The sequence below is a fragment of the Alosa pseudoharengus genome, unplaced genomic scaffold, assembly GCF_046254945.1.
Source record: "Alosa pseudoharengus isolate Yale_2024_CS ecotype anadromous, Long Island Sound unplaced genomic scaffold, YU_APseudo_1.1 YU_APseudo_1.1_scf_14, whole genome shotgun sequence".
In the NCBI taxonomy this organism is placed as follows: Eukaryota; Metazoa; Chordata; class Actinopteri; order Clupeiformes; family Clupeidae; genus Alosa; species Alosa pseudoharengus.
This window is the reverse complement of record NW_027468609.1, coordinates 30,153,524-30,178,915: the sequence shown is the minus strand read 5'-3', so window position 1 is coordinate 30,178,915 and position 25,392 is coordinate 30,153,524. Positions and strand designations below refer to the sequence as shown.

General features: G+C 44.5%; 2 protein-coding genes across 3 annotated transcripts in view; one reads left to right on the top strand and one right to left on the bottom strand.

Moving 5' to 3' along the window:
* The window catches only part of mtrex (Mtr4 exosome RNA helicase), a 37,291-nt gene extending 29,026 nt beyond the window's left edge, over positions 1–8,265 (top strand). Inside the window, exons 23-27 of the mRNA XM_076284624.1 lie at positions 1,055–1,160; positions 3,257–3,313; positions 3,500–3,662; positions 6,922–7,026; positions 8,130–8,265. Of these exons, the coding sequence (XP_076140739.1) occupies positions 1,055–1,160; positions 3,257–3,313; positions 3,500–3,662; positions 6,922–7,026; positions 8,130–8,182 (484 nt within the window). The 3' untranslated portion in view covers positions 8,183–8,265. The remainder of the gene's footprint in view (positions 1–1,054; positions 1,161–3,256; positions 3,314–3,499; positions 3,663–6,921; positions 7,027–8,129) is intronic.
* Positions 8,266–8,269: 4 nt separating this feature from the next.
* On the bottom strand, positions 8,270–24,727 carry plpp1a (phospholipid phosphatase 1a). Of its 2 annotated transcripts, none has more exons than XM_076284626.1 (6): positions 24,206–24,727; positions 17,152–17,303; positions 15,469–15,752; positions 12,062–12,119; positions 9,757–9,933; positions 8,270–8,950 (listed from the first exon to the last, which is right to left on the bottom strand). In XM_076284626.1, the coding sequence occupies exons 1-6, from the start codon at positions 24,261–24,263 to the stop codon at positions 8,831–8,833; spliced, it is 849 nt and encodes a 282-aa protein (XP_076140741.1). In that variant the 5' UTR covers positions 24,264–24,727; the 3' UTR covers positions 8,270–8,830. The 2 variants fall into 2 exon arrangements, with proteins under 2 accessions (XP_076140741.1, XP_076140740.1); XM_076284625.1 differs by lacking the exon at positions 17,152–17,303 and adding an exon at positions 21,140–21,294 and having other exon boundaries at positions 24,206–24,726.
* Positions 24,728–25,392: the final 665 nt, after the last annotated feature.

The following is a 25,392-nucleotide window of genomic DNA, read 5'->3' as shown; positions in this document are numbered from 1 at the left end:
TCCATGCAATGCCCCTCATTCAGATCACATGTACAGTTCCACACATGTACAGTTAGCAATACCCTCTAAAACCCAACAGGAACCACTCAGATTGCACATACAGTTCCACTATAAGTTATATCTGAAGCACATTGAGAACTGCTGTCTTCAGCGTTTAATCTCAGATATAAGCCATTAAGAACTTGAGTTGAGGGCCGGATTCAGTTTAGTTTTGGGCAAACATTGGCTTACTCATCGAAGGGTAGGTGGTACAAGCATTCAGGAAACGTCTCTAACTTTGGCCTTACTGGTGTTTAGTTCAAAACAACCCGTGGTCTGCCTTATCTCTGCAGCTCTGCCTGTGAATTAGACTGTGAAACCGCATAAGCCATTTCAGGCATGAGTCTTGATTGACATCCTAATAAGTCTTGTTTGCGTGCCTCGACTGTTGGGTTTCCTGAGAACTGCGTGCGTCAGACAAGACGCAAATTAAAACCACAGTGGTCGGCGATCCAGCTCTTGCCATCGGGCTTCAATATCAAATGTTGGTGGGGAAGAGGAGCCACAGATCGCAGTTGTCTTAAGCCACAGCGGGAATGATTTGAGGGTTTAATTTGATTGATGAAGTGATCAGTTCTTCTTGAACTTCACTTCACATGCCATGGGTTTGAAGATCTTTGGCATAAATCAGTCCTCCAGATCTTACAGTTGAAGTTCAAACTATTACTGTCATTGATGCTGACCAATGACTAAAAAGGTTGCCGCCACAGCACTTCCATTCTAAGAAAATAAAGCCAAAATGGGTGTCATATCGGTTAAATATTGTTAACTATATATATATATAGATGCAGGCAATATATATAGATGTATAGTTAACACTATGTTAGCTGTAATTATATATATACTGTATCTGTATATCTCTATTTTTTCAGACATTGATGATCAGACTGCTGTGTATGTTTGACTCATCCAGCTGGTTTGTGAAGGGTCTGCTCAGCACCTGACCGATTAAGACAACCGCTGCACTTTCATTTCCAGCACTGATGTGTGTGTGTCTCTCGTCTCTGTCCTGCAGTGCTGACGAGCTGCTCCTGACTGAGATGGTGTTCAACGGCCTCTTCAACGACCTGACAGCCGAGCAGGCCACAGCCCTCCTCAGCGTCTTCGTGTTCCAGGAAAACGTACGTAACACCTCCCCCCCCACACACACACACCTCTCTTCCCGTCATTGTCTCATCACACACACAATCGCGCCGTAAAGCTGACCGACCTTCCAGTGGAGGCACTGGCTCTCGCTCCCTGCGGCAGGTATTCCAGCGGCTTGTTTGCAGGAGAGGGGAGCGCTACGCTACGTGGTGCTGTGGTGTGGGGCTACGCTGCACTGCGTGGTGCTGTGGTGTGGGGCTACGCTGCACTTCACGGTGCTGTGGTCTGGGGCTACGCTACGCGATGGTCTGGGGCTACGTGGCCATTTAAGGCGAGGAGATTAGAGGAGGTGGACGTGCATTTTGATCAGCTCCAGGGATCTGGAACGGGATTCAGACGGAGCTTAGAGTGGACTCTCTCTTGCTCTCGCTCTCCCTCAGGTCCCTCCACAAATACGGAGGAATTCAGAACCAGGCCTGGCCAACGGGTCTCTGCTCAGGCCAAGACTACACACATACACACACACACACACACACACACACACACACACACACACACACTACTGCTCTCACTCACTCTCGTCCTCTCTCTCTTTGATGTTGCCTTTGTACATTTAGTTTATAATTCCACTTACAAAAAATGTTCAAATGTGTGTTTGCGTATGAGCACACACACACACACACAGACACACACACAGACACACACACAGACACACACTTAAATGCACAAACATTGATCAGCAAAAATGAGGTCTCATTAATGTTGTTTATAGTATACTTTCCTGTGGATTAGCCAGACGCTTTAGTGTGCATGTCTGACAGTGCAGCTCAATCAGGGCCAATGGCTTGAATGTGCAGCTGTCGGTCAGCTTGGTGTGTACACAAAAGGCCTGTGTGTGTGGGGGGGGCAAAAGAGACAGAGACAGGCGTTGATGGAAAGGACAAGTGTGAGTGAGAGTTCAGGGACAGCTGTCTCTCCCTCTCAATCGCCTGTCGGTGTCCACCGCTTTCTGGCAGAGAGCGAGTGAGCGAGGGAGGGAGAGAGAAACGGAGAGCGTGAGCGAGAGAAAAAGACAGACGGGGAATAGGATGGATTGAGTGAGCAGGATAGATGGGCTGATGGAGGGAAAGGGAAATGGAGGAAAGGACTTGGCAGATCATCCCAACCTAGTTCATCAACCCAAGAGGTCTATCCCCTCCACACACACACACACACACACACACACACACACACAGAGGAGAGAGGGAGTCTCCTGAGCCCGGTGCTAATGGTACAGGACGACTGCCCGCTGCTGCCCGGTGGCCGCACCAGAGGAATTGGGGGAAAGAGTCCCGCGCCGAACACTCCACAGCAGCCCGAACTCTCTCATTTAACGGCGGCGCAGTTAAAAGTCAAGGCCGCGGGGCAGAGCCGGCCGTCTAATTGCTGTGCAATGACGTGCTTTGCGATGGCTGATGGGTCACTGCAGAGGTGGTGTTATGTGGTCGAGCACTCACCCAAGCCTTTAGGGGAGATTTTGGTGGTTATTTCTTGAGGTTATATGCACTTCGTCTAATACGTTTTGTTACTATGGAATTATCAGCGTCTCCAAGACAAAGCTGTTTCTACAACTGTCGAGCAATTCCCACCCATGATGTTTTAATCAGATGCCGATGTCAAAGGTGTGTTTTTCAGGTTCTTGACCTGAATGGCTTGTGCGTTGCTATAGAATTAGGGAGGCGTCGCCGTGACAAAACTATGGAAATTACATTCCAACCAGACCCACCCAGTATGATTTTTGAACCCTTTATGAGACCTCAAGCTCTGGGCTTTTAAGCTATATTGAGCTCTTTATGCTTGTGGTGGAGTCGTGTTTAATGTGTATGTCTGAGCTGTTGTGAGATTTTCCCATAAGCACTGTCTGACGAGCTCAGGACCTTATGCTATTGGTTATACGCCCATGTTACTCCTTCATGTCTTGAGCAATATGATTTGTGTTGTTTTCATGTTTATGTTTGTCCCTTGTGGTTAAGTGTCCTCATCGCTTAGTGTTCTGAGACCTCTAATAATTTGTCTGGTATATTGTTCTGTTATGAAAAAGGAATTGAAACATGGATCTGAAAGCAGTCTGCTCTCTGTTTGTCTGTTGTAGGCTAATGAGATGCCCAAATTGACAGAACAGTTGGCTGGTCCCTTACGACAGATGCAGGTAAAGACTAATGCCAGAACTAACCCAAGTTATTGCCTGAAGTACAAATAAGGAGTGGCAACTAATTAAGCCATTACACAAATATGCAATACTACCGTAGCAGAATAAAATGCAAGTCTGTGGAGGCACGTACTGTTTTTTTAAGTCTGTTGGGTCCACATGTGTTTTTGTTTTCAATCATCTCAGGAATGTGCCAAGCGCATCGCCAAGGTCTCTTCAGAGGCCAAGCTGGACGTGGACGAGGAGACGTACCTGAACGCCTTCAGGCCGCACCTGATGGACGTGGTCTACACCTGGGCCAACGGCTCCACCTTTGCCCAGATCTGCAAGATGACGGACGTCTTTGAAGGTGAGCCCTCCGCACTGCGGCGCCCATTCAGATCCGCAGACTCTGACCTTTAACAGCTCATCAATGATTTACAAACTCTACCAGGCAGGGAAGCATCATGTTACATTTCATTGCTGAGGGGACATCTCCATTGACAGACACCTGAACCTATATGTGTGTGTCAATAACAAAAGGCTGAATTTATGATTAGGAATAACAAGTCCTTGAAGAGTACAAGCAGATTTCTCCTGTGGCCCATAACGACTTCAGATGCCCTCATGGCTTGAGTCTTACTTGGACCATTCTCTCTAAATATCTCAAAATTAACCACTAGCAGATTCACCAGCCATCAACTTGCTCTTCCGTCCACAGTAAACTGTATTCGGGATTGGATTTAATAAATACAACGCCTGATCTGATTATTTTACGCAGTGACCTCAGCCTGCCAATTCAGTTTCAGTGAATTTGAGTTCCTCGCAAATTCCACTCGCTAACAGTGATGCAATTACAGTTCATAAGCGTTACTGATCAGACCAGTGAGCCCAGTCACGACTCGTCCGCTAGCCAGCCGAGTGATGGGGAATCAGAGCTTTCAAAAACACTGTGTGTGTGTGTGTGTGTGTGTGTGTGTGTGTGTGTGTGTGTGTGTGTGTGTGTGTGTGTGTGTGTGTGTGTGTGTGTGTGTGTGTGTGTGTGTGTGTGTGTGTGTGTGTGTGTGTGTGTGTGTGTGTGTGTGTGTGGTTTAGAGAGGGGTGGAGTATTATTTTTCATCAGAATTTGGAGCAGGAAGCCAAAGGTCCCTGAGGAGTGTTAGTCATTACTGCCAACACACAAAACACAACGTGAAAATGTGTTTGTGTGTTTGGGGTTCATGGAGCCCTCGGCACCATGAGATAGTGGATGGCTCTGGCACTGTCTACCCGGTTGACGTGCTCTTCTGAAGAATGCACAGCGTAACCGAACTCCACATCAACCACCAGAGCCTGAGAACCCCGCTGTTGGCTGAGCGTGTGTGCGTGCGTGCTTGCGTAGGTGCTCTGAAATACACCAGCAAAAGTGTAGCCAAACCGACGCCACATCTTTGGAGAAGGGTGAGAAGGACGGCCATTTTTGCTGAGACGTGAGGTTGTGGTAGTCCTGGTGTCAAGATGACACAGTGTGATTGCAGGGAGGCAGAGAAGGGAGCACGAATATCATACAGATACCCACCCCCCAACAAAACAATTTTTTTTTTTTAAATCACACAATCCGAGGGGGGGGGGGGGGGAGTTTCTCTCATTCCACTCATTCCACTTGTTCTCTCCCTGCCCCATCACCCCATCCTCTTCTGTGAAATGTAGGTCACCGTGACTTCTGGGCTACCAGTTGTAAACCCACACATCACTGTGGCATAATGAAATGAGCAGAAAGACATTTCTAGCGTTAAGCTGTAGACTTACACACACATGGCTGTCATCACCCGCGCAGACACAAATGATAGCTTGAAGTTGCCAGCCAGTGTTGACTTACAGTTACCTACACGCTAATTCATCAGCAAGCTGATCACTGTTGGGTGCTCAAATGGATGTGAAATGGAACAGGGTTCCTTTCTCAAAGTTTGCTCCAGGCTGGATGTCTGTCCAGGAGTCCTGCATTCCTTCTGCTTTTCAGCACGACCTCCTCGCCACAGCATGTTTTTATGATGTCAGTCATTACGTTTTTCATACCAGCCTGTTACAATTAATTCATCAGAAGATTGGATCTTTTCATACCTTGTAGGTGTGGGTGCTATCCAATAGCGTGTGTTGAAATGGGTGCATGCATGTATGCACATGTATGGTACATTTATTAATTTCAGCATTTGTCCAAAGTGACTTTCAAAACACAAAGAACAATCAAAGTACAGCTTGAATAGGAGGCAGTGGTGTAATAATAGCCAATGCCTTGTGAGCATTCAAGTAAGTGGGTGTGGAACCAGAGATAACTTTGAATGGCAGCATTAGGCAGGGATCACTGACCAGCGGCAAGCGGCAGGTTTCCTATTGTTCTCTATGGTTCGGCAGCGGAACGGTGGCAGCGCTAGCGTTGAACAAGCTAAGCGTTGAGCTTAGTTCAACTTTTAAAGTGCAACACTTGTGTATTCAATTGTCAGTTTAGTCAAACCGTCTGTGTTACTTAGGAACGAGAGAGAACTTATTATGGTCTGAGCGTTGCGTTGCGCTTACCGCTGCCGCTTCGTTTTTTCCAGTGTGATCCCCGTCTTGGTGAACTTGAATGCAGGCAGCTACAGGCAGCCAGTGGAGCTTGATGAGCAGTGGAGTAATGTGACCTTTTGGGTTGATTGAGGATCAGACGCGCCACTGCATTCTGGATCCTCTGAAAGGGTTTCACTGTACAGGCTGGGGGGCTCGCTGGGAGAAGGGCGTCTCCTGTTTTAACACACTTCTGCACTAAGCCTGTGTGTCATCAAATATTCACATGCATACTTTTCTAATGTGCTGCTGTATAAGTACAGTGTGTGTAAGTTCTTCTTTTCTGTGTGCGTGCGAGTAATGCCTGTGTGTGTGTGTGGGTGTGGGTGAGTTTTGCACAGGGCCGTAGTCACCATAGACACAAATTAGTGACCTACGGTAGAGATGGTTCCGGAGTAACCTACACCCCCGAGTGGTTTGACCTGGTGGTTTTACGTTTTTCTAGGGTGACCTGATTGTGTCATCTTTTTAGTTTGTGAAAAAGAGGACATAAGAGAAAACACTGCCTCAAAAGGCTATTTTGAACTTATTTGTGAATGACAGAGAAAAACGCAATGCAATTGCACTGTAAACACGTTTGAGGCTCTAGAATAACAAAATTCTGGACGATTTGTAAGATCTCAAAGAGGACATGTCCTGGAAAAAGAGCACATCTGGTCACCCTAGTTTTTCGTTACTGGCGTGCCCAGGGGTTCATAATCCATCCATGCCATGCCTATGTCCGTCAAAAGTTTGGAATACCCTAATTGACTGACTTAACTAACGACTTGTTTGTGATTTTTAATAATAATTTTTGCATGGTAGGAAATGTATTGAAATTCTGTTTGGATGTCCCTCAGACCCCACCACAGATTTGGTCCCCCCCAATGTTGACATAATGACTACGGCCTTGGATCTGCATGTGTTGGTGTATTAATGTGTGTGTGTGTGTTCTGCCTGTGTGTATGTGTGTTCTGCCTGTATGTGTGTGTGGGTGAGTTCAGCGTGTGTTTTACTGTGTTCCGTGTGTGTGAGTGTATCCCTACTGACGTGCTCGTGTGCTTCTGCAGGCAGCATCATCCGCTGCATGCGTCGTCTGGAGGAGCTGCTGAGGCAGATGTGTCAGGCAGCCAAAGCCATCGGCAACACTGAGCTGGAGAACAAGTTCGCTGAGGGTAAGTACTCCCAGCAGAACCGCTCGCTAGAACCAGTCCGGCCCATCCCCGGTTGTGTTCTATGTACAAATCTCTTGGTTATTAGATATGTGAAGCCTTTAAATGGCCTATGTTTCAGAGGGACAGAATATGAACGTTCATTATGTAACAAAAAAGTTTTAAAAGTAGGCTGACCAGTTTCTATAGGGTCCTACAGAGCCTTTCTAAAGGCTTCCAAGAGTAGGGTTTTTTAGTTTTTGTAGACAAGATAAGAATATTTTGAGTTTGAAGTTTACTTCATCCATTACTTAATCCAAACTTAATTGCAGTAAAGAAGTGTGTTCACAGCTATTGGTGTGTTACCCGGGAGATGAAGTGATCATGTTAGAATAACTAATGTTCTCTCTCAGCTGATAAGCATCCTAATAAGGGCGTTCCATTCTGAAAGCTCAGGCCCTATTAGCCAAAAATGTCTCTCAAACATCACTTCCCAGAGATAGCAGAAGAACTCTCTAGAATTTAGTTTGAGGCAGATCAAAGTCCCTGGAGCGGTGCGTACTAAAACAAACAGACTGAAATAGCACATTGCTGAGCTGGCCTGTGAATGAGCTGATAACGATCATATCTCCCTCCTAACTATCTGTCCCGACAGTCCTCATCAGGGTCAGAGTCTGCAATCATAATAAAGCCCACTGATGGCTGAGGCTCTCGCTGGAGGAAGAGCCCTGATCTACAGTCAGATTACATCGACTTCAGTGCTGGGTTATTCATGGTGATCATTTGGGAAAACCTCTGAAAAAATACGGGCTCCGGTACAGGACGCCTGGCAACGAATGCTTTCAGTCACATTACATAAAAAGGCAGCAAATTGGACCATTAGAAGAGCGTAACTTAATTAGATGTGCATGTGATGAACTTTGACCCTGTCCATTAGCAGTAATGGTAGCATCGTGATGAAGCCCGGGTGGTTCTACCATCCCATCAGGCCTTCTCCACGTCTCTGCTTGTTAAAATGTTTGAAGTTGGGGTCAAACATGCAACAGGGTTGTAAAACTGTCTGAAAGTACATTTTAAGTAGTTACATTCCCCCCCCCCCTTTTTTTCTCTCTCTCTGTTTCCACCAGGCATCACGAAGATCAAGAGGGATATCGTTTTTGCTGCCAGTCTTTACCTCTGATTCATCGTTAGACCTGCAGCACTGCTTGTTACTTTAGAGTTCAGTTTCTTGCTTTACATGTGTCTTGAATCACAAGGCTGCACACAATGACATTGAAATGATGTTTATTTGTGTTAAGAAGCATAATGGCTTTGTGTTTTTTTTTTTTCTTATTCTTTCAGAAAGCGCAACAGATTTTTTTGTACATACACTTTTTAAACATAATTTTAATTAAAAAAACGTCTGTATAGTGATTTTTTTTTCTCTTAATACAGATAAAAAAAACAAATATGGTGTGTGTTTTTTTTCTTCTTCGGATGCATATAGAGGTACACTCTTCATATTAGTTTTTAAAGGAAGAAAAAAAACAAGAAGCTCTGGTAGCAGCAATAGCAGCAAGTCCAGCCAAGGCAACATGGAACGACAACAAACAGCGTCTGTAAGGAAAAGTCAAGCATCCGCCACTTGGAGTGCAGATCCAAGCAAGGTACATTCACAGGTACTCTTCACCGGCAGTGGTCCGCCCCCTTCATATATATATTTTCTTCATTTCTTTTTTTGTTTTTCTTAAATGTCCTTTTGTATCTTTTTCTTTTTTTTAAGTGGGTGCACGATGTAATCTCTTCCCACCGGATCAGTGGTGTCAACAACTTTTGGTTCCTCTGAAGCTTAGCTGGGGTTGTCGTAATGGTTTCCATTGGTCGGGGTCTCCTGGAGAGTGGTGTGGGGGATTTCGGTCTCTTTCGCTGGCTCCACACTTTTCTTGAAAAAGTCTGACACACAGAACACCTGCGGGAAAACGATGCCTCCATCAGTCAAAAAGCACCAACTTCAAACACATTTCAAGAGATTATTTCATCTGCTTCCCCCCTTTCGGAGATTTGGAATCTGGGATAAAACGTGACCTTCAATGACCCATGGACCCATGGATGCTGTCCCCAAAGAAAAGACATTCCAAAATAGTATCTGGCAGTCATGTCTAATTGCAGCTGTGTTATTTTCCCATTCTGGTCCCATAAATCTCTCCCCAGTCTTATGGGATATCTGAGTGTTCCTTTAAACATTGGAACATAGGGGGGTTTCCAACCCACAATATGTAAAATAACCACCAGATATTTCATTAGATAGCAAACAAAAAGCCTAGCAACTCATGTAAGATACACAAAAAAGACAGAAATACACAAAAGAAGTCCTTGCTTTTTGAACATCCCATCCTCCCAGGTAGTCATCTAAAGACCTCACAGATGCTTAAGAGTCTAACACCCAACATCTATAATTTCCCTTGATGGGCAAGATGTAGAACATAGGCAGTAGTGTAGGAAGCTCTATACTCTACTCTGCATATAGAGAGGAAGGCAGATATAGGTTCTAGTTACTCAAGATTTCTTTCAGTCATTTAATCATGCACTTGTGTACAATCAAGAATAAAATGACATCGCTCCTGGACCAACAGTGCATAAATACCAGTGATTTAAAATGGTGAATTTAAAAAAAATAGGTGGGAAATGCATGTAGTGGAAGACAAATCTACATTCTATGTATGTATAGAATGGACAAGTAGTCTTTCATGCCTGTTGAGTCGGTAGAGTCCTTACCACTAGGATGGCCATGAGTGCCCCTTGCAGCAGACCCGTGAGGACGTCGCTCCAGTGGTGCTTGTAGTCGGAGACACGGGACAGGCCCGTGTACACGGACGCCGCGATCAGGAAGAACTGAATCGTTGGCCGCAAGAGTCTGGCCCACTCGGCCTGCAGTCTCGCCTGAATATAAAGCTGTAAGACAGAGAGAAAGCGGAATGGTCAGTAAACATATGCATACAGGGGAGAAAAAAAACCCACAACCTCCCATTTGGCCACTGTATGTGATTATGAAAGTTGAAATATGAGGTGCCAAATATAAAAGTCATGTAATAAACCTCTGGATGGAGGATTTTATGGCTTCTACCAATACGGGGACAGGAAATATGATTTCATGCATGGGGTTTGCTAATACGTAGCTTGGAGGAGCCGCATGTGCGTCGCTGCCCAAGGGCATGTGTTGCGGTTTGGCTTGTGTCTCTTTTGTTGCTGGTTGTGTGGCCTTGTTTGTCTTGGTCAGTGGCGTTGCCTTTGGTGCTGCTTGGACCCATGCCTGCGGTTTTGTGTGTGTGTGTGACAGAACTGTAGCTGTACTAGTGGTTGTATATTGTGGCGTTTCAACAGCGGTCACTACAGCCACTTCTCTACTCAAAAAAAAAACACCAAAGTCTGTCCTGAGGCCTCAGGATAGGTTTCCAAGATTACTGTTGCATGGCAGTCTCTGGACAAGTCAACAGCCAGGGTAGGAAATAGAGCCATCAGTTGGCCTTGTTCCTCAAGTCATAATTTGAGAACTCTGGACTGGCAATAATCTCCATTTATTGAACCATCCTCTCCAATTTTTATGTTTGACACATTGTTTCAACAAAGGTGTGGGTGTGGGTGTGTGTGTGTGTTCACAGTTCACACCACTTAACATATTTTCCATCTTGAACAACGTGTTCTGTACACTGAGGAAGCAGTAGCAAGATCAGTACTCAAACCCTAGGTGTGTCACAGTATTGGAAATAACCGGTCATCACTATGTGGAAGATCCACTGCTTACACAACACCTTTGTTGATGGTACTGAACTTTGGCCCCCATGACAAGTGGCTTTCATCATGAGGCCATAAAGCCATTACATCACTGCAATCAATGGCTCGTCACTCGGTGATAGGGGGCGAGCACGCACATTTACATGCATCCGGGAGCTCTTTAGTGTCAAGCTGACGTGTAACCAACGAGTCTTCTCTGTTGTGTGTATCTGTATGGGTGTATTTCTGTGTGGTGCATTGCACCACAGGCTGTAATCTTTTATCATAAAATCAAATCACAGCTTTCCCATCCCATTCATATCAGGCTCTCTGGCTTCCCTAAGTGTTTTGGCTGTTTTTGTTCATTACCCTAATGGACAGGCAGCAGTCCAGCATAGTGCACACGTATTCAAGGTCACCCTGTTCACCACTGTACCTAACAGGTGGGGGTGTATTGGAAGATTAGGTGACGCTATAGCATAGACAGTGGGTACACCGAGCTAAAAATGTGCTCTGTGTAAGTCAAAAGCCTTTTGAAACAGTTTGGGTGATTAACCCAATTAACCAATATTACATTGAATCAAATGGTAACTGTTACTGGTGTCAGCCAGCCAGTTAACCCACCATGTTGGCTAGTTCAAATGATTATGATTAGCTTTAATTAAAGTCAAAGGACTCTTTAGATAGCATTTAAATACAAACTTGGATAACTCAGATGTATGTGAGTGTGTGTGTTCGCACAGGCAGGAAAGCTTTGAGTCTATGGCTTGGCTTGTTTTCAGGATATCCTGACCCTGAGATAACGCAGCAAACAGGCTCCAGTGTTGTCTGCTGGGATCACGAGTGGCTGGGAACGGCTCCTCCCCCACATCTACACTATATTAGGTGGCGAATAAATCATTTAAGCCACAGTCTCTATGCTACACCTCCATGCTACTTGCACTAGTAACACCCAGAAGCGCCATTCAACAAGTGTTCTTTTGTGAATGTAAAAATACTTCTTTTCATCACCATGGCAACACCATGGAGATTTGATTCGTTGCACAAAGATGGAATGTTCTACCAGTTTTTCTTAGGCATAGATCATTAACTTGAGGACAAATACTAAAAAAAAAAAAAAACAATCAACATGTTTCTCTCAGTTGCGTATAACTGGAGAAAATGCGGACTGGATTCACCTTGAGGCAATTAAGGCCAAATAATTTAATTAGGGTAACAAGATAGGGGGCAGAGACACACACACACAGAGGGTTATAGAGGGCAGAGGCATGAGAGAGAGTCACAAAAGAGCTCCTCTGTGAATACTTACTGCCAGGAACAGCATGCAGTACATGGAGAAGGAAGAGTGGCCAGAGTAGAAAGAGAGTCTGCAACACAAGAAATGACAACAGCAGCATTAAGGCATGGCGTGGCATGGCATCTCTCTCTCATATACTCACACACACACTTACTTATCCACACCTATTTCCAGGTGATAAAAGGCATCCAGGAGGTGACATCCCCAAATGTTCTATCCTGTGCTGACTGCCTCATGTCTAGGAAAGAGAGTGTGAGTGTGAGTGTGAGTGTGAGTGTGAGTGTGAGTGTGAGTGTGAGTGTGTGTGTGTGTGTGTGTGTGTGTGTGTGTGTGTGTGTGTGTGTGTGTGTGTGTGTGTGTGTGTGTGTGTGTGTGTGTGTGTGTGTGTGTGTGTGTGTGTGTGTGTGTGTGTGTGTGTGTGTGTGTGTGTGTGTGTGTGTGTGTGTGTGTGTGTGTGTGTGTGTGTGTGTGTGTGTGTGGGGCGCGGCAGAGGGAGTATGGAAAGTTAGGAAAGCAGCGGCGAGCAGAGGGTGGTCTGCTCACACCCAGCTCTGGTGTCTTCCTGTTTACATAAGCTGGGGCTGCACTGCCCAAGTAGCGGCATCCGCCTGGCGATGACTGGCACGCCAAGAGGGCGCGCTCCGAAATAATCATCCCCAATCCAAAAGGGGTGCCACCGCTACTGCAAACACTCTTCCCATATTTGTTTGGACATTGGACTTGCGGTTGAGTGGACACACAATTGTTGGGGCGTTTGTTAGGAAAGTATACTTGCAGTATGACAGACAGACACTAGTGCTTTTCAGAATAGTAAAACAGTATTTATTTATGTTTATTAGGACACTAAACTGGTTTTTATGAGGACTGTATACTTTGTAAGTGTTTGTAAGGACAGTAGACCTTTATTTGTGGGGACTGTATGATCTTATACTCTCGTTTCTTAGGAAGACAGAAAACAGGAAACATTAAAAAGAAGCTGACCATATTTTCCAAAGGGGGGTAATCACAAAAGCATTAACTTTATAAAAGACTAACTGTTAAAGCAAACAACAAACCAAAAAACAAACTTTAAAAGAAATAGCCATGTCTGCAAATCATTTGTCCTAATCAGACATGTTCCAGACTCAGCAGTGGTGAAATTACCACTTGCACAAGAAGACGTGGGATGCATCTGAGAAATATCCCAAAGAGCAAATAACATGCAGGGACAGGACTACTGAACTCCAGCTTAAAGAAGGCAGGTCCCTATGTGATATATATAGAGCTTTCATAATGCGGTCCACGACACACACCAGTTTCACAAAAGGTTTTTGATATCTGAGCTCAGACAGACAATCAAATCCCAAGAGAACACAAATAAACATCTCCATCACGTCTGTGCTCAGGAAGCACCGTGTTGATGGGATTGTTTATGGGCCAGTCAGGACCGGACAAAAACAGAGCTTTTTTTAGCCCAAACAGAAGGGAAAGCTAGTGGACCATGAGAAGCAATTTGCCAAATTTTGAAGAAAAGTGTATGAGATTAGAATGGAAGACTCTACCTTTAAGTGATTGGTTATGCAGCACATGGTAACAATGTGGGAAGCTGGAAGGGATTTCTAACATGTCTGAGGTGATCTGTTTTCAAAAGCTCAATTTCTCTCAAATCATCTGCACAGTGTAATTAAGAATGAGGCGTGTTTAAGAGGTCCATCCTGAACACAGATCATTGGTGGCATGTCTGAGCCCACTGTGAGAACTCAAAAACACACACACACACACACTCACACACACTCACTCCACCCCAACTCTCGAAAGGTGATACATGGTTATTCTGGGCTTACCCTCATCACAGTCTTTATTTGTACTATTAATGGCCCCATCTCTAAGGAAAACACAGACACATACGCACACACACACACACACACACACACACACACAGCCTTGACTAAGGAAGGACTGCTCTTTGAGAAACCACACCTACAGTTAATACCATCAGATTCCTTTCAACATAAGCCACCAGATTCACAAGCCTCTCCATCTAGACAAGGGAATAACCCACACAGGATCCTTGAGAGCCGACCAACGCTCACACACATCAAAGGAGCTGGAGGTGCTTCAACCACAGTCCCACCGCTAAAGTTTTCTCAGTACTTGGAGGGAAATGATTGCAGCGATGATTTAACTGGAGAGGCGAGTGGTATGCCTGGAGTCCTTGAATGAAACTGGCTCCTTCTGGCAGCTTGTCGTCTTGAAATTCAACCCTCACAATCAAAGAAACACCTTCCGTTTGGTGCCGAACTTCAATGTACTCCTATGTCAGTCAGAGTTTCCAGTGGAGCCTTTCATTTGCAATAAAGAACTTGACAATGTTTTTAAATCTAAGGTCACATTTTTTCCAAATTTACTTCACCACCGACACACCACCAAATAGCCCAATCTGAGTATCAGAAGAAATTTGTGGTTTTAAGTCACCAGAAAAATCTCTCCACACATACTATAAGGAGTGCTGAGATAGCTATTTAATAACGGCTTACTTTGTCCTTCAAACAATGACTCCACTTCCCCCTCCTTGATTACAGACTTACAGAAAACAGTAATCTTTTGACTTAAAACGACTTTATGCAACACCGGCTTCTTTGCATTACAATTCCTATATGGGAACAGGAAAGGAACCATGGAACAAAGGAACACAAAGAACACATTGTAACCCTAATTCAGGTTAATTGGGAATCGCAGTGTTTGACCACTGAACCCCAGCAGCCTTGCACGCACACACCTGCTCATCTTCCTGATCCGTGACAAAGAGAGCCACAGTAGCCTTCTCTCCAAACCACTTCACAAATGATTCGGTGAATAGGAAAGCTCAGCAAACATCAAAGCTATAGAGACCGCCATTACAAGGCTTTTAGACCATTAGAATCCTTGGCACACCAATACATCAGTTTCATCTGCTGTGTCTTTTCAGTGTGCCCATGTGCCGCGGTCTTTCTTTTTTGTGGCAGCCAAAGGGTCAGTATGAAAAGGAACTAGTATTTGTCACTGCAGCTGCCAGAAACGAGGCCTGTGTGTGTGTTTGCGTGTGCGAGGAAGAGAGATCTGACTTTTCTCTTCTGCAACAGCCAAAAGTTAACAATAAAGAGGAACTAGTATTGGTCACTGCACCTGCCAGAACTGAGAAGAGATGGAGACTGTGTACATGTGTATGTGTGTGCGTAGGAGAAAGAGGTCTGGCTTTTCACACCTTCAATGGACCAGCTAATAGGCTTAAGATTAATGTTCAGCCCATCACAAGTAGCTGACCACACAGTTTCTCCTAGTAGCCACAGAGCTCCTCCAAGAACGCACCCTCCCCCCACATAAACTCCTCAACACCCCCGCCACACACACAGACAGTCATTAAAGTTAATAACCCCTGAGGCCCCCCAGCCATTACCCACCTGCCCTCGTTGACCATGCGCGCGTTCCCGGTGCAGGTGAAGTCCTCAATGTAGGCACCCGCTGTGCAATTGATTTTGCTCCAGTCAGGCTTGCACACGTCCAGGAAATGCGGTCGCAGGCGCCCGATGGAGTACTTGGCGATGTCGGTGAGGGACTGGCTCATGGCCGCCCCGAACAGGAAGGTGCCGATGGCCTTGTAGACACACGCCAGATAGCTGTTGCTGAAAGAGGACTTGGATTTGATGCGCTTTAGATAGACTGAAAGGCACTCCCCAAAGATCATCTGTCGGAGGGGGCAACAACAGACAAGAGTTATAGACAGCTTCTTCTGGTACACTTTTACCCCACAACAAGTTGAAACGTCGATTGGGTTAATTTGTGAATCAATCATGTGACTTCAAAACAGAAATGATCAGTCTGTATTCATCACACAGTGAAACAATACAACAATCAAACAAGGCCTTACAAGGATGTCCACTTCAACATTTAAACATATGAAGAGAGATTTGATGCCATGATGGGTGACCTCACAATGCAGCTATAACTGGATTTTGTTTTAAGGTGACAAAATGATTTACTGTTTGTCACCATCCTCTGTGTGACCGAAGGTAAATACCCACAAATAGGGGGGAGCGCCCTTGTTGCACATTCTAACTAAGGTTCAAAGCATCCATGCAACATGCAAACACAGGAAAAGCGTTCTTACGGGAGAAGAGTCTATTGGCTGGGTGGCAGACTAGCAGGACAAAATGTTCTCATCAAACGTCTCATTTGGGGTTTTCAAAATGTGGCTGTAGTTTCCTGTCTCAAATGGCACTATCAAAATACTAATGCTTTTGCATGCTTCATGGCTGGTAGTCTTTTTCTTTTAACAACTCAAAAATTCTACCTCTAAGGGTAATCTGTTTAATTAAACTAACACCTACCTAACACCAGAAACTGTTGAAGTTCTAAAGAATATTTACTAACACTACACCCATCTCTTAAAGCTCTAGTCACAATGAATGTTAATTATTTCCGTAGAGATGGTTAGCAATTTCTGCTGTCGCAGATGGTGGTTTAAAACATAGATATGGTTAACACAAGAATAATGTCGTGCCAAATCGTGTTCTGATCTGACATCCTGTCTACACTTGACTTTTGAATACTTCCTGGAAAGATAAGATAAGATTGTTCAAGATATATTTAACTTGCCACTATCAAACATTTTTTTGGCCAAGAGGAAGCTCGTGTATTTTTCATTGATTTGAGAAGATTAGCCAATTGCCTATACTCACTTTCTGTCAATAGGTGTGTTGGTTGAAACCAGGGCTAAGATACAGTGAAAATGTTCTGGTCCTGGATTACACCTCCACTACCCTCATTAACAGCTGCATAACTATCACTGACACATGGGGGAAAGCAGATGGAGCTTTCTTTGTGGATTCCATCCATAGAAATAGAACTTCGACATTCTCTTTCTATGGTTTCATCCCGTAAATAGGGTCACTGAATCCCACAAGTGAATGATTAGGGAGTAGGGACTATAGGTTTTTAAGGCAAAAACAAAACAAGGGGAACCACATCACTTCAAACAAACACAGTTAGGAAGCCAGGAGGGAGAGGAGGGAATAAAGAGAGAGATAGAGAGGGATTAAAAAAGGAATGAGGGACTGAGTGATTCAACAAACAGGTTCACTTACAGTGAGAACTGTGAGGGGGATCATTACTCCACCTAATAACTGATAGGAAATGGTGTCTTCTTTTAGGGGGTACTTGATTGTATCATCGTTACAGAAAAATCCTCGTTTGAATGGACTGTGTCGCAGTGTGAGTATTGCGAATGGGAGTCCCGCTAGCAAAAGGCAAATGAGAGAGGGAGACAGACAGAGAAGGAGAGACAGAGAGACACAACAAACAGGAATATGTTAAAAAGTGACGGGTCAATATTTCCCTTCCCTGAACTCTGTCTAGAACCCTGCTTCATGTTCCTGTTCCTGGGGGGCCACTGCAAATGCTGGTTTTGCTCCCACTCAGGATCTGACAATTGTTTGATTGACCGTAATAAAGAAGGGGGCATTTGCATTCTCCTCTGTGTTCTACGTTGGCACAATGATGCCAATGCCTTTTTCGGAGGGACAGCAACAACTCACAGTGTCCCTCGAAACAACAGGAGGGAGAAACATCAAGAGCGTAGACACCACTAATGCATAGCATCTTCCGGGAAAGACAGTGTATACAAAGACGGGGGCGCGGGGGGTAATAAAGTTAGCAGTAAGACCATTGTTTAGCTATGCCTCATCCACTCTCAGTAGGATTCAGAGACGCCAAAGAAAATCTTGTCAACGACAGCTGATGGCTTGGCATCGCCCACTCATTCTGGCGGAAATGTGATGGACACAGAGCGGGAAACCCAGTGCCCGAGCTGAGGGCCTCATTGTGTTTTTGCATGCACTGTGGTCGGGCTTTTTCGGACTTGTTGAATGTTTATGGACATTTTAATTGCGTTGTTTTGTTTCCTTAGTGGCTTCTGAGGTTGGCGCTTAAAGAGGGCTGGCAAAGGACGTATAGTCCTCCTTGCACGAGAGGCCAGGCACGCTTGTGCGACTTTATTCTGGTTTGTTTGTGTATGTGTGTGGCTCTTTAAATACCAACACATACAAGTCTGTGGCCAAGTGTGTCTAGGCAATCTGTCTAGCAACTGGGTGTCAACTGCAACTCGGGACGGCATGCAAGTCTGTTCTAAATATCCACTTCCCGTATTGCTCATGCTCCCTCTCTCTCTTTCTCCCTCCGTCTCTCTCTATCTCCCTCTCTTTTTCCTTCTCTCTCCCTCCCCCATCCTCTCCTTTTATGGCTCGTAAACTCAGTAATTCAAAGCCCAGATCTTTGTTGTTTTTTTTACAACACTTTTAGCAAACCTGGAAGGAAAAAGCAGCAGTATGGCGTCAGTTGTGCACAGAGCCACGGAGCTGCTGAGCAACACAAGTTAAAACAAAATGAGCACAGGGATGTGGTGAATGCGATGACAAATTAGTTTCACACAAACGCGCGCACATACACACACAAAAAAACAAAAACAGGAAAACTTGGACAGGAATTCAGCACACAAATATGCATTTAACTTTAATAATGCAATAATAATGCCATTAGCATGCCTTCGACAAACACATCATATGGTATGTAACTGTCACTGACTGCGGTCACCCAGTCCACCAACATAGCGTTTCCAGCTATTCACTATCTTTCTTTCCCTTGACTGCAGATGATGAACTAGAGCAACATCTCCATTTCTCTACAGCATCCAACAACACACCCAAACGACCTCCCTTGATGCTGGATCATATAACCGTGTGTGGCTGCTGTAAATGTTATGAACCTGCTATGCAACACCAACAGGGGGCCGACTGATCTGAAAACCATAGCGGGCACGCCATCGTGATTAGAGCTATTGCACACCATCGCACCTTAACAGTTAGAGCTGCATTGTGAGGAAACTCTATATGAGCCGTGTAGCATGTGCCTCTCTGAGTCAGGGCAGAACGGACATGTGCACGGCAGATTAATATACAGACCCACGGGCTCCACCAAGCTAAGAGAATTAGAAGCTCTGCATGGACTGGAATAAGGACTGGTGAATGACACGTTGTTGTGCATGGGTTTGTGAAGTGTCCACAACAACTTGCCGAGTTCAGAGTGCACCGCTTTGGGTGGGGGTGGGTGGGGGGGGGGGGGGGGTCAGTTATGATGACACAATCAAGAACATCAGATAGCTCCTAAGTGAGAAGTTTTAGTTCTGAGAATGCTGAGTTAAAGGCTGGTGATTCGAGGTGTGAGACTGAGAAGATCTGAGGCTTTGAATACCGTGTCATCAATATCATCAATGTAAAGCCACACACACATAGCTTCAACCTTCCACTAGACGGCTCCTAAGAAAGAAGGCCGAGCCTTCCATGCATGCACGTGTGCGCACGCTTGCACATTACAAAATAACAGTACTCTGAGCTACTGCAGAAATTGAACATGTTACTGATATCAAACTAGGCCGTGACTTCCCCGTTCTAAGGAGGTATGTGAACAATTTCCAGCGGAGACAAAAAAAAAAGAATGCAGAGGGAAAATGCATCATCATGCCAAAAAAGAGCGATCATCTACTGCTTCTTATTTGTTCAGCCTTCTGGAGGTGTCACGGGCCTTTTTCTACAAAACAGTGATGAAATAAGGTGCCTGCTTGATAACCCCAGTGAAATGCTCAAAAAGGCTGCTCTGTTGGTAATGTTGTGCTTTTTACTGATTTGGTTCTGTGGTTAGGCATTCAGGCTACTGACAGCATGTTGTGCTGTGTAAAAGAGCCTTTGCAGATCCCGGGCACAACATGTGGTGTGTGTGTGTGTGACTGCCCCCAGCCAACTGTATTCTTGTTGTTGTTACATCTCCTGTCCTGTTGTGTAATTTTAGATCGATTGCTGATTGGCCTCTGTGGCAGCGCATGTTGAACCATGAAGATGTGAAATAGGCTTGGTTGTTCACTTATCGCACAAGGGATGTAACACCTTCTCTGTGTATGTCCAGCCTTCAGCGGATTCTCCACATCTAAAAACTCACATGGTTTTGATTACTACAGGCCGGGTGCCCTTTTTTAGCACAGGCCAGAGCTGTTAAAGGCTAATCATTGATGATCACTGAAGGCATAAACATGGGCAAGTGATCATTTTAAATTCGCTGAAAGACCACGATGCAAGCTTCATGTAACACGTCAGAAATGCCCTCGAGGTCTCTTCCAACCACGGCACACGCTGTCAGGGAATTATGAGACATTGCAACACTTTTATAGTTGAGTAAGAAAACCTCAAGACTGAAACAAGCAGTGTGTGAAACTTTTTTACAAAAAGGGGACATTATCAGTATCTCCCAGTAACTGAACAATGGCCTCAATGACCATTGAATCACCAGCCCTTAAGTTGACCTCTCTTTAACAGTTTTTGTATACAGTGGACATCCTCTTCTAGGCTTAGTAACATACTTGCATACTTATTTAAGCACCATGCTCATGGCTTCCACTGAGAATCTTCAAGAATCCAAACACTGTTCCACGGGAGGCATTCTTTTCTTTCTTTTTTTTCTCTCTCTCTCTCGCTCTACTCTGGGCCTTGAGATTGTCTTGAAATAATTAAAGATTGCAGTGGTTCTGAGGACATCTGCTTTCAGTCTCTCTCTCTGCCCACTCCATTCAAACTGACACCAAACAGCTGTTCCCTGGTCAGCTCTGGATGTCTTGAAGCAGTCACAGGTAAACACCACCCAGAGGGCAACAGCTGCTGGTCTAAACCTAACCATACACTGGTATCAGTCAAGGTCAGCTTATATTTTGTATGATTTGCTGCTGTTTATGTCAATTTATTTTTGCTTGAGGGAAATGTGCTTGAGGGACCGAATTCAAATTTAAGCTCTTTCAGCACATCAATTGCTTCCCATCGTGTTAAGACTCCCCCAGTGTTGACTAAGGCTAACTCACTGCTGACAGGCTTGAGTAGCACGGGCTGATGACCGGTGTGTTCGCCGCACCACCGGCACATGGAACCCAGCTGCTTCGAAGCCTGAGAGCAGTTGTCGCCCTTCCTTTGTTGCTCAATGGAGGCCAAGAGCATGGGTGAGGCTTCTGCTGCCGTTGGCCTATGTGGGGCTACTTACACAACTAATGGGCAGAGCGAAGCCAACCGTGTACAGCACAGTGGAGGTGACGGTGCTGTGGTGGAACGGGTAGCTGATGCCCTCATCTTTACAAAAAAAGCCCCTCTGGTAAGGCTTGATTTTACCCAGGTTAAAGGCCGCCAGTGGGAGACCAGCTGTGGGAAGGTGGAAAGACAGTTAGAGAACAGAGATCATTGTAGAAGTCAGCTCAGATGATGGGACTCCTGACGAGGCAGAGGTGACGTTCCCTTGGAGCTCCATCCGTCCGGACGATCACACATCACAAACCTGAAGTAGTATGAGGGTACTGAGATCAGCCCAGTGAAAGGGGGGAGGGGGGGGGGGGCATTTAAGCTAATGCTCCTTATTCTAGCTGTGATGTGTGGTCGGTCGGACTGAGTTCTGGGCAGCTTCACATGCTGTTCTGAAGGCTCCAAACCTCAGCTATCAGGGGGGCTGACAAGCATCCAAAACCAGCAGTTGAAAGCGCCATTCATTTTCACTGACTGATTTGGACTGTGATGGAATGAACTGTTCTTGCTGTTTGTTCAGAAAAGCACACAGAGATGAAGACTATTGACACTAACCAAAGTAGTGTTAGGCTAATTAGATTTAGTTACTATGAAACTAGTGTTACTACCCGTGACATCCATAGCCCTGAGCAATGCAGGCAGCATAGTTTAGTGTCTGTGAGTGAGGAATTCACAAACACCTTCACTGCAGACTTTATTGCATGCAAGCTTTTAGTCCCAATACACAATCATCAATCTAACACCAACCATAATAGAAGCAAAGAGCCAACGTTTGACTTTACAGCACAACACTAGCTAGGTTTCTAGGCCATATCGCACACCTACCATAGATGTGTGAAACCAATAGTGGTAGTATCTATGTACCAAAATTGACACTTGTTTTCTTTTTTAGTGAAGTGATGACTACCTTACTTTTGACAATCCTACTACCCCAATTCACAACCCATAAATCCCTGTTCTCCTCTCAAAACAATCTAGTATTATTCCTCTCGTTGTGTTTATCTTCTCTTCATACAGAGAAAATAAAGTTTATTCGTCCACTTTTTTATCCACTTCACACTGACCTCCTTGCCCTGCTAGGAGGTGGAGCCAGGCTAAATGCCAGGCTGGCAAACTTGTTATATTCCAAACTTCCAACTCCACTATCAACATCAGAACAAACACCATAGTCTCTGCTCAACATCCTTATTTTATTGTTATTACTTACTATGAAGACAGATACTAACTGCTATAGTTGTATAGTATAGTTGACTATTTATTGGAGGATCATAAGGCATCACGTTAACAAGATACTCATTTTCCTAGCCCGAAAGGCCTCCCTTCTTCCAGCAGACAGAGGGTGGATTTGTTACAGTGCAAGTACACGATACGCGAACACACACATGCCCAGACGCACACACCCACAAAATATATTACACTGACACATAGTAGCGTAATGACTCAGTCAGAGCTTTTTGTTCCATGGGCTTTAAGAGACGAGAGGAAAACCTTGTTGAGCAATGAACTACTTATCTTGTGCGTTATAAATAGATTATATAACAAGCAATGAAGCACTAATCTCATTGGGCATTGTTGAAACCATTTCAGAACTATCACGCATGGCTATGCTCTGCTGTGCTGTGCTTCAATTAAACGCAAACATGAGGAGAGAGAGAGTGAGAGAGAGAGAAAGAGAGAGAGAGAGAGAACACATACACACACCCTCTCTCTCACCCCACAGTGTCACTACCCTCTGTTTAAATTAACATCCATTCACACAACCAGCCTGGTGTCCACTTTGTCAGCTGTGCTGCATGGTTTGGAATAAGTGACTGCAGCAGCTGAAAGTCTAAACCAGCCAGAATAGCTGATACCCAGTGCCCCTGTCTACTCTCTCCCAGCCAAAAGACCCATCTCATGGTAGGACAGCAGCCTACAAACTCCAGTCTAATACTAAGTGGTATGGTATTACCTGTTCACAAACACTCAAAGAGAATTGTCCTACTACATCATCCCTTCCAGCATAAAAGCGTCTTAGACAACTTCCTTCTTGTTTAATCTAAATAGAGAAACAAGTGACACACAGAGAACATCTACATTTTCCAGGTCATGTTTACCACAACTTCCTCTGACAAATCGGTCCTCAATAACCTTTTGACCATTAGCCTACCAAGGCCTACACAACTTCATTTCTAAAAATAGATTTATGAAAATGTCAGATTTCAGTTGCTTTGGCCTTGGAACTAGAAGTCTTTCTGACTAAAACATTGTTTCAATCCTCCTTTAAGCAATATCATGATTTTGTTATGGTTATTGAATACAAGAACGACCTAGTGACTCATATTATGTGGTCATACCTCATAATTAGATTAGACCGAATTCTCTCCCCAAATCCCTGGAGGACTGTGGAAAATGGTATTATGAAAACGTGATTCTATTCTCCCATGGGCTTTGGAAGAACTTCTAACCACAGCCTCGAGCTACGACAAAAATAAATGTGTATGATATTACGCACGTGCGCGCCACGCACAACAATAGCAATGTAATTGTCATTTTTGTCGGCTAATTAATAGATAACGTTACATATGAAAACAACGAATTCAATCATATTAGTTCAACGACTTCATCTTCAGGATACTGAAGAAGTAGTGCTCATAAGATGAGGGCAAACATCTTGACCAGCAGCGCTTTTAAAGAAAAACCAAAGACTGGATTTGGGTAGGCTACAAATTATCTAAATTTCCAGTTTGCTTTGTTTATAAACAACGTGACGCATAGCAATATTATTATTGATCATTAATGGTTAAATGGTTACAGTTATGACATGGAAGATCATCCTCTACTTGTCAATGATTCGCTCATAATACATTATGAAGTATATTTGGGCGACCACGAGGCACCAGACTGCACTGCATACAGTAAGCAACAGCATAGCCACTCCCTTTCACGTGACAATAAATGGTTCTCATAATATTATAAAGCAAATTCAACTACATGACAGTAATTGCAATATTTCAACCGCAAGTAATAAATTGCATGGTCATGGCATACTTACCCAAAAATAAGCAGACAATGTCCAGCAGAACGAATGGTAACCCCCTGGTTTCAAACATCTTTGAAGTCTTTCCACAAAGACCCGGGTGCTGGTCAAGATAGGCTAGCTATGTGGTAACGTTAACTACTTGGCACCGTTTGAGTCTCTATAGCCGAGATGGGTTTTGTGTAATGATAGTTTCACACGTCCACTCAACGTATTTTTGCATTTAAAAGGCCGCACAGACAGACACGGACTACACAAAAATACAATCGAGTAGAGATGATGTTAACGTTACACTCGCAATGGCGACAGCTAACTAATCGTCCAGTCTTTACTAGGAATGTTTCGCGCGGCCCTTACAATACCAGATACGTTAACGTTACCATTATCCAACCATCCTGGACAGTAAAAGTATAAGACGAAAGGCCGGTGAGCTCGACGGATCCTTTCGACTCATCTATCACCGGCTCCTTTGACTGACACTGAATATACAGCGCAATCTCCACCTTGACTGCATATAAGCTTAAAAACACAGCGGGATGACATGATGGCAGCAGAAGGAGGTCATAAGCAGCCTATCGCCTGGTCGCTGGGTCCTTACGACAGCATCGCCACGTCCCTCCGCTCCTCCTACCAATTATCCATGTTTTGACCATGGTTTGTGCGCCCCTGCGCAGCTTCAATAGCAGATAGGTTCCAGACTCCCTTTTTCATACCACCACTTTAATCCTCCACAAATGATACTGATACATTATTTGCTGTAAGCTATATTTTCACCTTTCAACAGATCCATACAAGAAGCAATGAACAAGGTTGTTACTGTTGAACTCTATGACATAGAGCACCATTTTTTGTTTTCCAACTTGCATTGATGTGGTTTATCCTAGAAAGCCGACCACCCTTACAAAAACAACTGCACTTCAAGTGTCTAAATAGCAGTTTTCTAAAAATGTGCCGTTTTGGGGTAATTATTTGCAGGTTTATAGGCCTACCTATGCAAGAAGTGCAGTATTTTGGAGACGAATACCTGCATTGCATTAGTGCCTACTGCACTTAACAGGAGAAGTTATATTATATTTTGGACATGAAAATATGATTGTATCCTACTGCACCAGTCCCATAAGTGCAGTTGATTTTTGTAAAGGGCAATTGAATGATAGCGTTCATACAATCCAGTTGCGTCCTGGTGACAGCATGTTATTTTA

What these genes read in the sequence shown, in the direction of transcription:
- plpp1a (XM_076284625.1), bottom strand. Translation starts at nt 24,263, where the DNA reads ATGTTTGAAACCAGGGGGTTACCATTCGTTCTGCTGGACATTGTCTGC. An exon ending in ACTGCATGCTGTTCCTGGCA is followed by an intron (nt 9,934 to 12,061) that starts GTAAGTATTCAC and finishes TCTGTCTTACAG; the next exon opens with CTTTATATTCAGGCGAGACT. An exon ending in CACTCATGGCCATCCTAGTG is followed by an intron (nt 8,951 to 9,756) that starts GTAAGGACTCTA and finishes GTTTTCCCGCAG; the next exon opens with GTGTTCTGTGTGTCAGACTT.